The sequence below is a fragment of the Athene cunicularia genome (genome assembly GCF_003259725.1).
Source record: "Athene cunicularia isolate RWA chromosome 9 unlocalized genomic scaffold, athCun1 chr9_part1, whole genome shotgun sequence".
Lineage (NCBI taxonomy): Eukaryota > Metazoa > Chordata > Aves > Strigiformes > Strigidae > Athene > Athene cunicularia.
Window position 1 is genome coordinate 15,788,116 of NW_020799110.1, and position 17,068 is coordinate 15,805,183.

Genomic DNA, 17,068 nt, shown 5'->3' on the forward strand with positions numbered 1-17,068 from the left:
GAATTTTTGGTCTAATGTGTTCAGTTATCCAGTGAGTACACTGAAGTTTTCCCTCTTTGTATTCACAAGATACTTTTTCCTCTTTCTATTGGTGCAAATGACTTGAAATGAATCATGTTTTTCTTGTTTGTTAGCATCATCTCCCCCTGTTGTCCATCGACATAAAATGCAGTGTTCTGGAACATGAGAAAGGCAATACATTTCCTCCAGTTCTTTGTAAGCTGATATGAAGTAGACAGACATCTTCTGAAGTTTTGTGCATGCTGTGCTCTTTTTTTCTTTGCTGCAACAAGAAAAGCCTTTTCTTTTAACCTGGCTTCCTTTGAAGAAGTAACTCAGGAAGCTTCATGGCCTCTCAAGGTAAGTGCATCTATAGTCTGTATTTTTAGATCATGTTTACAGAAAACTACAGTCTTGTACGTTTCCAGCAATCAGCAGTCTGATGAAATGAGAGTTTCAGGCTAAAACCACATCAGCCAAAACACAGTTGTTTTGGCTTCCTTTAATTTTTCAGCATTCAAGAGGCTCCTAAGGAGACTAAAATCTATACTAAAATGTTACTTGAATAAAATATGTTATAAAATGTTAACATCTGCATTCCATCAGAAAATTTAGTGTTTGTCTCTTTGTGTTTAAACCTGTCGGTACAGAATGTGTGGGAAGGGCAGGTACTGAGCCAAGGGTACCACTATTTTTTCACACTTCTTTCCTATTCCACGTCAAAAATATCAAATCTGCAAATGCTTTTCACTTTCAAAACTGGTCAGAGTCCTGATCACCACGTACAGAAAACAAATATCTGAAGAATAACTGAATTTAATCAGATTACTCCTATCTGGGTTCATCTTTGTCACATACTGTCTTATAGCAGCAGCTGGTTGGGTACTCAGGGCTATAGACAAACGTTGTAGCATGCTGATCTCACCAGCCTTCTCAATTAATTTTCTCCATGCTTTCAAATATGTAAAGTAAACAGAAGGACACAAATCTGTTTTTTCTGAACATGAATGCAACTCCAGAGAGGTCACCCTGTTGAGACATACAGAAGCAGATGTTGGCCCAGGGAGTTTCAGCAATGTCTGTTTATGTTTGCCAAATGTTTACACCTCTTTCTTGCCCCCCCAAATACTCAAGGCATTCTGCATTTACAGCACTAAAAGGTATACAGCAGAAAGCAGGTTTTACAGCATTGCTTTACCCTTGCAATATAATTTTTTAAAATTTTGCTTATCTTTAGATGTATAAAAGAGATCTGGTTTTGTATATTTTTAGTGCACAGTAGTTAATAGAAGAAGTTGTGAAATATGGTTTTCATAATGAAGGAACTTGATAATATACTTCTTTTAGGAACAGTTAACTCTACAAATTATATTTGTGCAGAATGCTCACTGTATCATGTGATAACTTTTAAGTTTTCCCATACCATAAATGAAATGGGAAACATTCACAAAAATAGACAAAGTGTCGGAGAAGCTCGGATTGTCATCAATATTTAATGTACTTACTGTTTGATTTTTGTATAGCTTAAAATTTGACAGGTAGAACTGCAATTTGTTGTATTTTTTTCTCTTTATTATTCAAGAATAACACTAACACTCGGCCACTTCATGGCATTTCATGTAACAACAACAGTTATGGCAGTAACAGAACCCTGTGAGGTAAAATGATGCAGAAGAGCATATAAAATATTTATTAGCCAGTTATACATTTTTAAAAGCCAGATACAAATTCAAAGGGGTTGTTACTTCTTCCTGCGGTCTCAGACTTTGAAAGAAAGCAGCGGCTGCAAAGACAAATTAACATCAAAATATGATTAAACAATGAATCAGCCACACTGAGTTTAGATAATGCTAAAGGATCTCATTTAAACCCACAACAGCAAAAGAGAGCTTCAGATTTAGAGTCCAAATTCCTTCTGGACCTCGAACCCCATTGTGCCTGAGCATCATCACAAATGAGATGAAAATGGTCAGTTTGGGGACTGCTTTACCACTGAAGTGCCGGGGCTCAGCTTAATACAAGAATTTTCCATTTATATGCAGAGAGCTTCAGCTCGCTCTTTCTTGTTCTGGCAGAGCCAATGTTACTGAAGGCTGTGGAAAGAAGCTCATAGTAAAATCAGGAGGAGTTTGCTGAGAATCGAATGGCTAAGGTGGTCACTGTACTGGGGGAGACGGTGCCTGTGCACGTGAAGGGCTGTGGGCACACAGGTGCCTCTACCAGTAAATACTCTTGTTACCTTCACGGCACTAGGCAAGGTAACCATCACTGTGTCCAAAAGGATGTGTTAGCAATACCTAACCAGAAAACACAGCTTAACGATATCTGATCTTTTCATTAAGATAATAATGAATACACACTGTAAGGGGCTGTGTAGGCTTTGGTACTAGGGCTGTAACATGTAGCCTGGGGAATCTGAGATCCCTGGAAATGTTATCTCTAATTAAGAGAAAATATGCATGCCCCCAAGATGCTAGAAAACATCTTGCTAGAAGCAAGTCCTCAACAGCTTGGTGTATGTTAGCACACGGGGAGCAGGGCTGAGCAACTTGCGCTGAGGACCTTGTGGCCACCTTGTATGTGAGTCCAGACCAGCCCCAGCCTTCTCGTACAGCCTGACTGCTTGAAAGCTGTCAGAGTGGATTAGGTGCCCTTCAAGACCAAATCTTCTGGTTTAGCTTCATCTACAGTAATTCTACCTGGCATACTCTGAGACTGCTCTATAAAGTGAATCAGAGTGCTTCAAGTGTGGGACCGTCAGGAGATTTGTTTGAGATCCTCACTCCTTATCTGAACTAAAATGATGATATAGTCACAGGCAGAATGTGACATTACTATTCCAGTTTTGATCCAAGCAGCTAGCTGCTGTTTGGTCCTGTTCAATTCTGATTTTTGTTTTTCTCCTTTTCCCACAGAATCTCAGAGACAAACTAACTCAATCTTTAAGGATTACCTCCCTGGTTCTTCTGACCTTCCTGAACAGAATAAGCCTATTGAACCAACAAGTCTCTGGAAGCAAACATCACATACTCATAACATGCCACCTGGTCTGGAGTACCTGAACCAGGTCCTGAATCTTTCCAAATATTATAATTGTTTTGTTTTCCTTGTAGACTTCTTTCATACCTTAAGGGATGGGGTTGGTTGCTGTTTTGGGTTTTTTTTTTCCCTTGGGGGAGACAAGGATGGAGATGGAGAGGCTTTTTTGTTGTTTGCCATTACTATGAAATAAGGAACGTGGGAACAACAAGCCCTTCCTTCATTGCTGCCATTCATTTTTATAGAAATCCATTTGTTGTGCATGCAGCTCTCCTTGCACCAAAACCGTGTTTTTCTTCCCTCTAGAACTTTTTCTAGGCCATAGTATTACTTCTCTCATTGTCACCCCGATTTCCTTCCAGTTCCTTAAGAGGTTACCCTCAGGGAAATGGCTATCAAACTCCATCTGGCCTCAAAAAGACTCAAACAGGCAGTGTGTGAAGGAATTGTCACCTCCTTATAACCTATCCTTTGAGGAACACAAAATTCTTCTAAGAAAACTCTTGCCAATGACAGTGTTCTTCAGGTTAGAGGCAAGGTCCTGGGGAAGCAAGATCCCAAGGAGACAATTTTGTGAGCTTAAGTCTGGTTAGCTACAAACCTGCCCCCACTCTGTGTTCAGTTGTGGGGCAGGAAAGTACTAGTGCCCGAGAGAGGGAAATGCCTGGAAATGGAAACAGAAAAGTATGTCACAGGCAGGGGAGGGACAGGCAATGCTGGAGTCTTCTCCTTCCTACTGCTAAATGTACAGCTGTCCATCTTCCTCTGTGAAACCTCTCCGCTCCTGGAGCTCAGACCAGTGATGGTCTGCAGGTCTGCTCCAGAAGTTTCATCTCTTCCTGCATGTTTTTACTGGGAGGGTTATTCCTTGCTATTGTTTTGACATTGACTCCAGTTTACATTTCCCATGTGGCTGGATTCTGCCACTCTTATATATGCTGAGTAACACGTCATACACCCTTCTGGTATGGGCAAGAACAGAATCAGGCCCCCAGTGCAGTCAGGTTGTAATTCTGACACACATTCTTCTGCTGTGTTTGTGTTTTGGTGGTGCTGGGAAATGTTTATTTCACTGAGGGGCTGTATTTTAGATATACATATCTGGTAGTTTTTTACAGAAGCAGAAACTGAATATATTTTATTTTTGGACATAAGTTACCTAGCTAGTTAATGACACTGGGAGATCCTTCAGTAGCAATCTTTCACGTGGAGTTATGATTTTCATTTCATAGTGCCCATGCACAAAATGATATGTGTTGTCAATTACATGAGCATTTGCTCACAGACTGTGGGAGCTACATTTTTTAGCCTAAAAGTGATTATGATAGTAAATACTTGGCAGGTTACATATTCAGTCTCCTGTATGAACATGAATTATACCTCAGATTTACCAATACAATGTGGGCAAGAAAAATTCTATTACTCCATTTTATAGAAGCTTTACATCTGACATAAAGACAAAAGAGCAAGTCGCTGTCAGAAGTATAACTAGAACTCAAGACCTCATTCATGCTTGCTCTTGGCCCAGTAATCATGTGTCTGTGCTGCAGCCCTCGCTAATTGTTCTCAATTTTCTCTGCAGTCTGAAAGTGGAAAGCATCTATGCAATGCTGATTATTGACATATACACACAGCTAGAGCTTCTGTGCATTGCAGAACATTTTGGTGTGTGATGCTGAAGTCATACTGGCTGTGTGACTAGTGAAACAAGTCATACAGGATAGATTGGAGCAGAAAGGAGATATGACCAGCAGGGAGAGGGCTGCCTGCAGAATGAATGTGGGATGGATCCCTTGGGATTTATCCTGATGGACTAAGAGATTTTCATGTAATGAAATTCTCAAATGAATGAAGGTATTTCTAGCAGAACTGGGAATTTTTGATGCCATTGGGAACACTGGAATATTGTGTATCCTTCTGGTTGTGTGTGTATTGGGGAAAAGTGGGTCCAAACTGAAACAGGGACAGACAGGTACTACTGGAAGGACATGGAGAATAGAGAACCTGCTTATAAATAAGACCGCAATTGTTTAATCTTTAGACTAAAAAAACACTACCAGAGAGGGAACCATGACAGAGTACCTGGAAGAGTAAACAAACTGAGGGAAAAAGAGACATTTATTTTATAGAATGATATTACCAGGAGAAAGATTGGATAGAAAGTGATTGTGAATAACTACAGGATAAAAAATAGAAATGAGGTTCTGGGATTATCTCCAGCAGGAGCAGGAAAGATAGGTGGATAGATTTGAGAAAACAGAATATATTTCTTAATAAGACCATGACATGTTTGACTACGAAACCAGGAACCAAATTTAGTGAATCTCAGAGATCCCTACAGTCTTACTCTAAACAGCAACTCAAGGACACAGCATATAGTGTGGATGAGAGGAAACAAAAATATCTCTCCTGTACGTTACAGACAGACAGCTATATTTCACGCTGCAAATACACATGCGGAGTCAGTCAGGCTGAGGAGTGATTCACTTGGCTGTTCAAGGTGCACGGGAGAAGGGCAATAAGCAGCTTCTGACTTGGCGAACAGATACCAAAAGTTCCCCAAACCTCATTATTATCTTCCAGGTCACACCCATAGTTCAAGGAATTGTCCAGCATCCATCACAAAAATCAAGGGAAATTTTTCCCATAGCAGGAATAGACAGATGAGACCTTGGAGAATTTTTCAAGTAGCTCAACAACATGTTATTCCACCATTCAGGCTGAATCAATTTTGTAAAAAGCTGCTTAGTTTAGATTTGGTTAGACTGATCAGTTGTAAATTTAATGCCCACAGACTGAATACTGGGAATTAGCTGTGTATAAGGAGTTTTAACATATCTGAGCTCCAGAGGACTCAGACCTTTGTAAACCAAAGGGCTTTAGATGTTTTCAAAATGCAAGTGCAGAATTCCATTAATCTACAAATGCCCCAATAAAAGATGCATCAGAATAATTGCCTTGCAGAAACCAGTGAAAGGCAAAACAAGTCTAACAAATGGTACTGTCACAATGTCTTCACATAGTTTATACCTTGTTCGCAATAAACCTATAAACAGACCAAAATCACTCAAAGCTTTTAACAGTTCAGGTTCAAAAATTTTATTTTTCTTGTGAAATTCTGTGTGGGGCAAAGAAATCCATATTAAAATCAATGCTTATATATTAAAATAGCCCTACCATCTTTAACTTGTTTATTCTTTTTTCATCAGCAGAGCACTTCCCATGGGCTCCAAGAGTTCACATCTCTTGTGAAACCTAAACCATGAACAGCAAAGATTCTTGGGGGAAAATTTTTAAGTCCAAATATTTTTTATTATTTCAATTACTGGCATGCACATTTCAGAGATTAATGAAAGGGATGAAGTTTCTCTTTACTAGCTTTTCTTTGCAGCCTGAACTAGCTGCAGGACATGACTAGAACTGACAAATGGCTGCAACAGTTTGAATACGTACCAGGCACAATTTATCAATTGTAAAATATACAGATGCTGGAGAGCTGTGACATGTTGGTCTCAGAACATCGCTGTGTGCTTTCTGTCTGCAGCTGTGAGTAATGGCAAAATCCTGTGCCAAGCATTTGCCCATCAGGAATTTAAGGATAAGAGATTAGTAAAGCCTAAACTATCACATAAAAAAGGCATAAAAAGTCACATAAAACTGAAAGGTAGACTGAAATTAAGTCTTGCTGGTTTTATAATACTAATGACTGTTCTCTAAAAAAGAATAATATCGGAGGTATGATCAGCACAGCAAAGCTGGCTATCATGGCAAGCAGTTTTTCTCCTGCATTTGTAACCAGCTCACAGGGGAAGACAGTTTCAGCCAGCCAAGGTTTTCTCTGGGGAGCTGCTGTTTTGCTCATTCTGGCACCCTGGCTGACCGTTTGCCAGATTTGGGGTGCAGAACTCCCAGTGCCTGAGATCACAGTTAAATCGTTGGCATCACCCCATTGCCTTGCTGGGTTGCTCTAGCAGGGCCTTTTGGGTTGTAGCTACAGCATGTTTAAAGCTTGAGCCTGAATTTATTCACTCCTGCACTGCCGTGGTGCCCAGCTCTTACCTTAGCTTTGGGGTAAGGGGCTTCCCCTCTGCCAAGACCAGGAGGGACAGCAGGAGTGAAAAGTGGGTCCTGCTTCTCACAGACATCTTTCCACTGCTGTTGTCTTCCTTGTTCCCCCAGTGAAGATAATTTTTCTTCAAATGTGTGCGTGAATTACATGACCACAGGATACAATGTCACACTCTTCAGCCATCATTTCAGAGAGATGTCTAAAGTGTGACTTGAGATAGCCCTCAGGCACTCAGCTTGTGCACCTCTGGATAATAACAGGGAGAGGAGCAATAAAAATAGACAGGTCATCACTGACATTTCCAACACCCACCATCTTGGTTTTTTTTTTTTAAACAGTTGGACCAGATAATTATTCATCAGCAAGTAGAGCTTCTTGAAGGTATGGTGCAATCCTCATTGTTCTTTAACAGTGCTTGTACACAGATGTTTCCGAATGGCTTCCAAGTCTTGCCCCCACCTTGTTGAAGTCATTGCGAAGCCTCCAGCTCACCTTGCTTCAGGCTTGTACTGTGGTGCGCCTGTTCTGCATCAAACCAATTAGGAGAGAAAGATTGCAGCAAGTAATTTCTACACTAGTCCTACATTCAATTCCTCAGACACCTCCCTCTCAAAGTTATTAAAGCTTAACCACTTTCCAATCCATGGAAATGCTACAAGAAACAAAGCCAAAAAAGAAAGGTCAGAAGACATAAAATGAAGAATAAGATAATTTATGTCGTTCCTCAGAATGTCAAAGTACTGAACAAGTATTGAGTTCTGAAAGTAAAATATTTTTAAAATGTATTTCTCCCATTCAAAATGTTTTTGGCCTGATTCTTGAATACCTCGCTGGGTGAAAGTTTGTCAGTCAAGTGGGACAGCCTTGTATTGTAACTTCACAGATGTTAAATTAAGAAAAAGCACAAGCCAAAACTCAGAATCTGAATTCTGTTTTGTGATAGGTACTTTAGTATACAGCAAATCAAAGTCTTTGTACTAAACCTTCTTTCAAAATACAGACCTGACATTATTATTATTATTATTTACTTATAACTGTGTATTTTCTTTGTGTCATAATTTCAAAGCAATGTTTTAAACAGTTTCTGTTCATTAGATTTTTTTTTTTAGAATATATGCTAGTATATATATGTACACTAACATTATACTAAGGTAATGTTCTACTTGATTTGCTTTATTAGCCATTCTTGGCACAGAGACCTCCAGCAAATATGAGATAAAAAACCGTTTGGGACAAAGAGTTTACTTTGCAGTAGAAGAAAATGATTGCTTTGATCGTAACTTGTGTTCGCCTATAAGGTCTTTCACCATAAGGATCGCAGATAACACAGGCCGAGAAGTGATTAGAGTGAAGAGACCCCTGAGATGCAACAGCTGCTGGTTCCCCTGCTTCCTGCAAGAGGTGAGTGAATCCTAATTGCCTTTTGTCCCAGCATCTCACTGTATGTGCACAGCATTAATGAAGCCTCCCTCAACTTCTGTGAGGATGGCAGGAAGGAATTCACACCCACCTCTCCGTCCTGGGGGTCTGCTCGGAGACCTTAATTTAGGAGTAACTGGTGATAAACGGGGCCCTTTTGTGAGTCACATTCCCAGCACCCCTCCTCCCTTTCATGGGACCAGTTCCTGACATCCCAAATAAAGCTCTTGTGTCTGATGATACAGGTGTCTGTTCAGTCAGGTAACACCCCAAAACACCACGTGCCCTGCCACAGACTAAGGTCCGTTAGTGCCACAGGAGGAAGTCACCCACTGTCCTTCCAGAGTGCGAAGGACAGAAAATCCCTGGAGGCCGTTTGTGTGTGCGGGAATGACTGGGAGGCCGCTGCCTTGCTCCATGGCTCTGCTTCCTGAAGGCCACATATCTTTTGGAAACTGAAGAACTTGGAAATAAGCTGCTTTAAGTGAAAAATGCAAATCCTGTAGAGTATCAGATCTCCTCTTTTTTTTTTTTTTTTTTTTTTTTTGTTTTTTAAGTGTTTTATAGGTTAACTCATCTACCTACCTTCTTGTACTGCATTGTAATTTTTAAAAAACGGTCCTTCGGTGGCACAGCTGCTACATAAAAATGCTTATAGCATGCTCACTGATGACAATAACAAATGCTTCTCACAGCATATGGCTTTTATCAAATCCTATGTGTAAGATGTTAGCTTCTGGTGCAGCTTTTGAGCTTCATATTGTCCACTGTATTTAAAAACACCACTAGTCTGTCTTGTAATGTCCATTTCACAGTTTGGTAAAATTATATATAATTATATTCAGTAAGTAAATATTTTGCCATTATATAAACAATATGCTATTATGGACAAATATACTAATGTAAAATTAGTTTACAAGATTTTTTGTTTTCTTTTGTTTGCTAGTTAGAAGTTCAGTCCCCACCAGGTACAGTAGCTGGGTATGTTGTACAGAACTGGGACCCTTTTCTGCCGAAGTTTACTATACAAAATGAAAGTAAAGAAGATGTATTAAAAATAGTTGGCCCGTGTGCAACTTGTGGCTGTTTTGACGATGTTGACTTTGAGGTATGTTTCTTATGAGTGTTAAGAATTTTAAAGTTTTACTACCTTGAATAAATTTCTCACTCAAAAATCCTGTTATTCTACCTTTAAAAATATTATGTACATTGCTGTAATTATAGAAGTACAGCAATGTGCATTGGAGTTCCTGACTCGTACACTCAGATTCCTACAGATGGACAAGAGTGGCAGTTCCTTCAAGGAAATAAACATGTCGCTAAGTGAAATCCTGGTCCTCTGCAGTCCATGACTTCTCAGCCATTGATTTTTACAGGCTCAAGTTTTCATGCATTCACTGTTATCTGACATACAGTCCCTTGAAGCCTGTGGCATTGAACATGCTGCCTTCATTACTCTCAGACTGAGAACCATGGGCAGGATTACTGTCCAATATGTCTACATCCATTTGACAGCATTAATCAGCAGAAAAATAATTCCGAGGAGCCATTGAGATATTTAAGGGATGAGATGGAGAATGAGAGATGCTGGAAGAAACCCTAGACAGAGTATTCTGATGTGAACAAAGCACTTTGCATTAGTCAAGTAATCCTAAAAGAGCTGCGGTGTTGAACAACTCGTTAGCTAAATCAGAATACGTCAGTGGGTACTGTCTGAAATTTCAGTATACCTGAGAAACATGCAGATGGCTACATAACTGAGAACATATCTGTCAGTTGTAGGGGATGGTGGTCCACAGCAGTGGTACTGCTGTGACTTGGAGAATATCAGAAACACAAGACAGGAAAAAGAATTGTTGTAAAAAAGAGCAAAAATGTTAAAAACTTTCACAATTGCTTTCCTCCACTTTTCTGTCAGCTCTAAAGATGCTGATGTTTCCAAACTTGAAGACCCTTTCTTGTGTGCCACTCCTAAAGGCAAATCTGACACTAATAGAGCATCTCAGTGATAACAAGAAAAGAACCACCTGACAGCTATAGCATACTCTGTGTGTCAGGGCACAGTCATTAATTCTGTGGAGATATAATCAGCATGTACCTGATTTGTTTACATTTAAGTGTATTCCTATTTTTCATTTGTGCAGGTAAAATCTCTCAATGAGATGTCAACGATTGGCAAAATTTCCAAGTACTGGTCTGGATTTGTAAACAATGTCTTTACCAACACTGCCAACTTCGGGATCCAGGTCCCTGTAGACCTTGATGTGAGAATCAAGGCAGTAATGATTGGTGCTTGTTTCCTCATTGTAAGTATGCAAAACTTACAAAGTTTTGCAAAGCAAACAAACAAAGAGGTAGACCTATAGAGGTGGGCAGACTGGGACCAAAGTGACCTTTGCTATCAGCAAAAAATCCTACGAAGGCATAAGTGCAGTGGAAAGCCAAAGCACTACCTGAAAGATAAATTAACTGAAAACCTTTCAATTTTTATGGCTGCTTTTGTTTTTTCTTATTTGCTGAAGGTCTTTTTCTTATTTGCTGAACGTCCTAAATTTTTGTTTATTAAACTGTTTAAATAATATTCCACATATAGTTCAATATCTTGCATGGCAGGATCAAATATCAACACACATGTCAAACGTATCAAACACCCGCACCCCCTTACCTGTTGTATTTGAATGGGTGTATGAAACAGAACAAAAGTTATGTTATTTATAATGGTAATTTCAAATTGTGAGTGCCACTTCAATAGTTATGTTGTCTTGCGTGTAAGATGGTCTGGTCATATGAAATTTCCTACAAAAATTGCCTTGTGAAGATAATAGTAAGAATTATATGAAAAGGAGAATACTCACCACTATGGGTAAGGATGAAGTTAAGATGCACTTTTCCTAGAATTACAAATCGATTTTTGCTGTGTACCTCTTTTGCCAACATTAATGTGTTAATATCAACATGAAAATTTCAAAATCATCTGTGATACATCAGAGAGTATAAAACAGAAGGACAAAACTATTTAAATTATTCACTGGAAAGCATTTGCTTATAAAATAGCAACAAGTTCAGAAATTTTGCTTTTCTTAGGGTAGAAACGTATCTCTTGTGGCACTTAGTATTTTTGGATTGTCCTCCAAAACTCCTGATGCTCAGTGGCAGAGTAATAGAAAATGATTGACTAACCTAATTATATAACAAAAGCCTACAAGTAAGACTTTTGATGGTAATCATTTCATTTTTGTACCTTCCATATTATTCACAGTTTGTTTATTTGTAGGACTTAATGTTCTTTGAAAACTCTTTGGATGGATTATAACAAGATGACAGAAATAATAAAATATGCAGAATGTGTTTCAGTAAGTAAAAATGAACATAAATTGATCTTCTTGCTTTGAAGACTAATACATTAGATACTTTCTAATTCTTTTTCATTTTCTTCCAGAAATCCCTCGAGCTTTGGACATGGTTTTGAACTGCACAAATCCTTGTTCCTTATAGGAAAGGATAGGGAGTTAATGATGTTGTTTATTAATGTATGTCTCATGTAAATAACAATTTCCCACTTACATTTTATGTGCATTGTAGCTAAACACATACTTTTCACCCAGAGCGCTGTTGCTTTGGAACAGTGCTATTCTCTTCTTTCTCTTTTGATGTTCCTGCATGGGAAATCATGAAAGATTAGATGAAGGCTTGCAGCGTCACTGATGAAAGTCTATGTTTAGAGAAGCCTTTGATGTTTTGCAAGTGCTGGTACCAGTTACTAACCACATGAGGGTGTGTTCTGGGGATTTTGCTTTTTCATAATTTTCGAAGTAATTTCCTGATTTGTTATTTAATTAATAGCAACAAACTGAGATTGAAAGCAACAAATATAAGACATCACCCGATGGGAAGTTCAAGACGTTATCTGTTTCAGTGAGTTGAAAGAAGGGAAGTTATGTTTGCTAGTAAATTAATTTTATGCCAAAGATTTGTTTAATGAGTGACAGCCGAGAAATTAGGCTTCTAGTACTAGACTGGAGAACATAAGCTCTATTTGGAAAAGCTGGTCTTTCACTATTTTTAATGGAGACAGGCCATAAGGTTTGAGAGGTGGTGCACAAATCACTTCAAACTATCCTGTGTTAAGGATTCTTGCTCCTATCCACTCAAGACTTTCCTTAGAAGGTTGTTCCTCTTTATAATATCTGGTGCTTGATAACTTTTCATTCAGACTTGCCTGAGGCCATCCTAGAACAGAATATATTATTTTCCTTTGGCAAGCTCAGGTATTTTCTATGATAGGACAATAGGAGATTTTTCCATTTCAGTATCAGTTTTACATCGTTGTTAATTCTTGCATCACACCCGATCATAGAATAGACTCATAGAATGGTTTGGGTTGGAAGGGACCTTAAAAGTAATCTAGTTTCAACCCAGCTGCCATGGGCAAGGACACCTTCCTCTAGACCAGGTTGCTCAAAGCCACATTATACTGTTCCCAAACATTCTCATTAACAGGCTTTTACTAATACAATCTTCCTTTGTAGGAACATCCATGACATATATATATGCAAGACATGAACAGAAAAACTTCTGTTTCAAAATATTTGGTGTATGTACTTGCTTGTGCCTCTCTCAAAAACTCCAGTGAGTCCTTCAAAAAGCAATCCAGTACTATAGAATATTAGTGGTAAAAACAAATGCTATCATAGTCTCTGATTGAGTTTCCAAAGGGAACATTTTGCAAATCACTGGAAATGCTGGATTTTTTTTTAGCATGAACTAGTAATTCAATTCTTGCAAACAACCAACACATCAACGGAAAGGAGAGGAGATAATGAATAATTCATAAAAATGAAAAAGAGCTAAATTTATCAGGTGATTAATTCTCAACAAATATTTAGACTAATTTTAAATTAATGTTCATGGATATGAATTCAAACACAGTGAAGTCAGGAAGTTGCAACTAATGTTCCCATAGTGAAATTAACTCAGGAATGCGTATAGATTTAAACAGTATGTTTTAGATTATATACCACACTTAGGTATTTATACAGATTTACATATGTCTTGAAAATAATTGTGGTTAACAAGCTCTGACAATCATCATTATCTGTTAACCATTTCCTTGCTGGATCTCGCTGTGATTCTTAGCAGTGCAATCAGGCTGCAATCTGCAGAAGTTAGGAACTCAGAGGGAACCTTTGCTGTCACTTTTCCCAGCAGGAAGCACCCGGTGAGCTTCGTGGGCAAGACGCTCCCTCGTGTGGACATTTGTAGTTTTGCAGAAGAATACAGGTGACGCCAATTTGCTCTTCTCACTAGTTTCACACTGGTGTCATTCTGTTAAATTCAATCCTTTCACTCCTGACTAATGCAGACTGAGAAAAAGAGACAGTTTTTTATATTAATTTTTCTCTTTAAATCCCTTTTCCATCTTGGACAGAAGTGACTATTATTGTAGCCTGCAGTCTTGGGTCTCATGAAAACCCATGTTCTTGCACTGTTGTTGAGTTGTGTGTGTCTGAACACTCAGTTGAACGCAGAACCCCGTGAGATCAGCAGGCTCCCCTGCTATCTGCCACACTTCTTCAGTTTCCAGCCTTATGACCCTTGACAAGCCAAAGACGTCTTTGAAGCAAATGTGTCCAAGCACCATTGAAGTCAATCCAAAATAGGGGTTTATTTACCAGCAGGGCTGAAATATATACCACATATATACCTTGTAGGTAAGCAATACATGCATTTATTTTTTATATATTGCAACCAGTTGATAGTACTGTATTTCTTGCACTTAGTGATTGTTGCTCTTTTGTGCGTTAGTACAGCTTTTGTGGGTTTTTTGTTGTTGTTGTTGTCATTGTTTTGGTTGGTTGGTTGGTTGGGGTTTTTTTTAAAGTGTAATGCTTGAATATGTGTATAAGTATGTTTGAATGCTTCTATTTACACCCGGAGGCAACTTCTGGGACATACAAGACCAGGTTGTCCCTGGATAAAACAAAGCACTGGGTCTGGGATAGCTCTTGCTGGTTAGAACTTCCTCAGCAGCCTGCTTGACCTTGGTTCCATCCTTCAACATCCTGATAGAAATTCAGTGCCAATGCCAGTGTTTTTTCAACTGGAATCTCGTTCATCTAAACCACAGCTGCTATATGAGGGCAGGTTATTCATACTCAGCAAAGATGATGGAGTTCTGTGTGATATTACTAAAGAAAAGCTAATGTGTACTAAGATTTTTAAAACCTGCAGCTCTAACTAGGAACTCTTTCTTATTAATACCAATGTGTTTCATCATTATGGAAGCTATGTATACTCTTTACTAATCTCACCTTTCATGATTCCCCCACAGGTTAGGAGTGGCTCTCCAAAGGAGAATTCAGTATTTTCCAAAGGGGGACAGATATTCTCTAAAGTGAATTCATGTCTGGAACATCTTGTAGAAATAAACATGATTGTTCTAATGAAACAGACATTTTACTTAGTTCAGCCAAGCAAATAGTTTCACACGATCACTACCGAAATTGTAAATCTATGTAGTACATAATTCTTGTGTTCAGTAGATGGCAGCAACTGTTCATTATTACAATGTTTAGCTTTCCACAGATCACAAGCTGTACCCAGGACACTGATTGAAGATCAAGACACCTTTAATTGATTTCTACCCTTAACTGGAGGACTTTATTTGTCTGATATTAAACCTTTGTCACACGATGCTGGTTATCTTTATTGCCTGCAATTTACGGCTGAATTATGGGTGATTGATATTTTATGAGATCTGGTAGATGCATGGGCAGAATCCAGTCTACCACAAAGTGAGCTCTTCTGGTCAGCCCAAAACCTGTTTTTTGCAGCTGAAGCATCTCTCCAACTTCCACAGGTGGACAGAGGAGAAGCCCCAGCCCCAGGACATTCCCCACCTTCTGCAGAAAGTGCTGTGTCTAAAGGAGATTGCTTTGTTGAAGCTTTCTATTGGTAAAATAACTTTGCCCATATGTTATGTCATCACAGTCCATCACTATGTGGTGTCCTCAGGCAGAGGGATGGAAACCCCTTGTAGTGCCAGAACCCCAGATGATACCAGTATGTGGGAAGGAGCTGGTTTGTCCATGGGAAAATCAGCCATTTTTTGTAAGATAGTGGCAACACAGCAGCTCTGTAAGGTAGAGATTTTTTTGTTATTTAGTAATATGGTGGATAAAGAAATACTATTTTTTTTAAGATTAGACAAGCCTACAAATGATCCAAAATACACATTTTCTAATGGAGTCATCTAAGTGGTACCTGTTTGAAAAAAAAAAAAAAAAAATCATGCAGTTTCCTCCCTCTGACTCTCTTCTTAGTGGTATTGATTTCTTTTCAATTAGAATGATATGTTCTATGTTCAATGATACATACTTGTTTAATTCACAGATCTTTAGATTTTTAAATGTACTTTTTTTCTTCCCTAAAAATGATACCCTTAGGAGGAAAAAAAGACTTTAGTTCCTTAGAAAAAAATTAGCCCATATCCTGTGAAAGGAGATTTTTTTTTTTTTTCTGGAGTTCTAGATGTTTTTCTAAACTTGATCCATCTTAGGAACAGCTTCCTTGATGCCACATCATTACTGAAGTACTCTTATTAGCACCTGGCATGAGACAACAGTTTATTAATGATTTGTCAGCATTTTATTACTTCACTCCTCTAAAATTGAAAATAACAAAACAGTTTTTAAGTGACTAATACCTACTTTTGGAGTGAGACAGCCCAGGCCAGATACAACTTTATGGTTTCATTCCATATTTATTAGTATCATGCTTACAAAAGCACAATAACGTTTTACAAAAGAAAGGTCAGAAGGACAGAGACTAATGGGTGCCCAGTGGCTGTGCCACCAAGGTATGTTCATTCTTTTACCCCAAATGACAGTGAATTCCTGCCGCTGTGAAAGGGAGACCTGCAGGTTACCTCAAAGTGTTGTATATCTCCTATAATGCCATTGAAAATTAATCTCAATTCACAGTTAGGTCTTATTCCCCAGTCTCTCTTTGCAAAAACAATGCAGGATTTCTCACCCTTATTCTCGCTTTCATTTTCTTATGTCAAAGGAGTATAAACATAGTTATTACAACATTGCTGTAGGAGTTAGAGCCCTGACCTCATCTGCCATGATATCCAGCAGAGCTACCTGAAAGCTACAGATTTCATATTAAATCTCCTGTATTAATGTACACAGGACTATTCAATCCATGAGCCTCAAGTCCCACTGATTATTGAAAAGGCAGACAGTGAAGTTCATGTCGGAGGGGCTGCGTTTCCAGTGTGGACTCCTGGGGTCAGCTACGAAGGCATGCAGCACTGGTACCTGTACAGCTAGTTTGTCAGTCTTGGTTTTGAAATATGTTTACTATTGCATGGATTAAATCTATCACCTCCATTTTTTATTCTCATTCATGAAGAAGAAATAAGTGAGGCAATCTGACATAGACCCAAGTTCAGTGCTTTCACAGGATGCAGGTTCAGTTCTCTGTATTTCTTATTACATGGGCTCAGACACAGAATAAGTCCTAAAATCTGGATAT

General features: G+C 38.7%; 1 protein-coding gene across 2 annotated transcripts; it reads left to right on the top strand.

The window, feature by feature from the left end:
- Window positions 1-220: 220 nt before the first annotated feature.
- On the top strand, window positions 221-15,728 carry LOC113483595 (phospholipid scramblase family member 5-like). Of its 2 annotated transcripts, XM_026855270.1 has the most exons (8): window positions 221-360; window positions 2,916-3,067; window positions 7,447-7,489; window positions 8,289-8,509; window positions 9,474-9,635; window positions 10,672-10,833; window positions 11,802-11,880; window positions 11,967-15,728. In XM_026855270.1, the coding sequence occupies exons 1-7, from the start codon at window positions 348-350 to the stop codon at window positions 11,838-11,840; spliced, it is 792 nt and encodes a 263-aa protein (XP_026711071.1). In that variant the 5' UTR covers window positions 221-347; the 3' UTR covers window positions 11,841-11,880; window positions 11,967-15,728. The 2 variants fall into 2 exon arrangements, with proteins under 2 accessions (XP_026711071.1, XP_026711070.1); XM_026855269.1 differs by lacking the exon at window positions 11,967-15,728 and having other exon boundaries at window positions 10,672-11,874.
- Window positions 15,729-17,068: the final 1,340 nt, after the last annotated feature.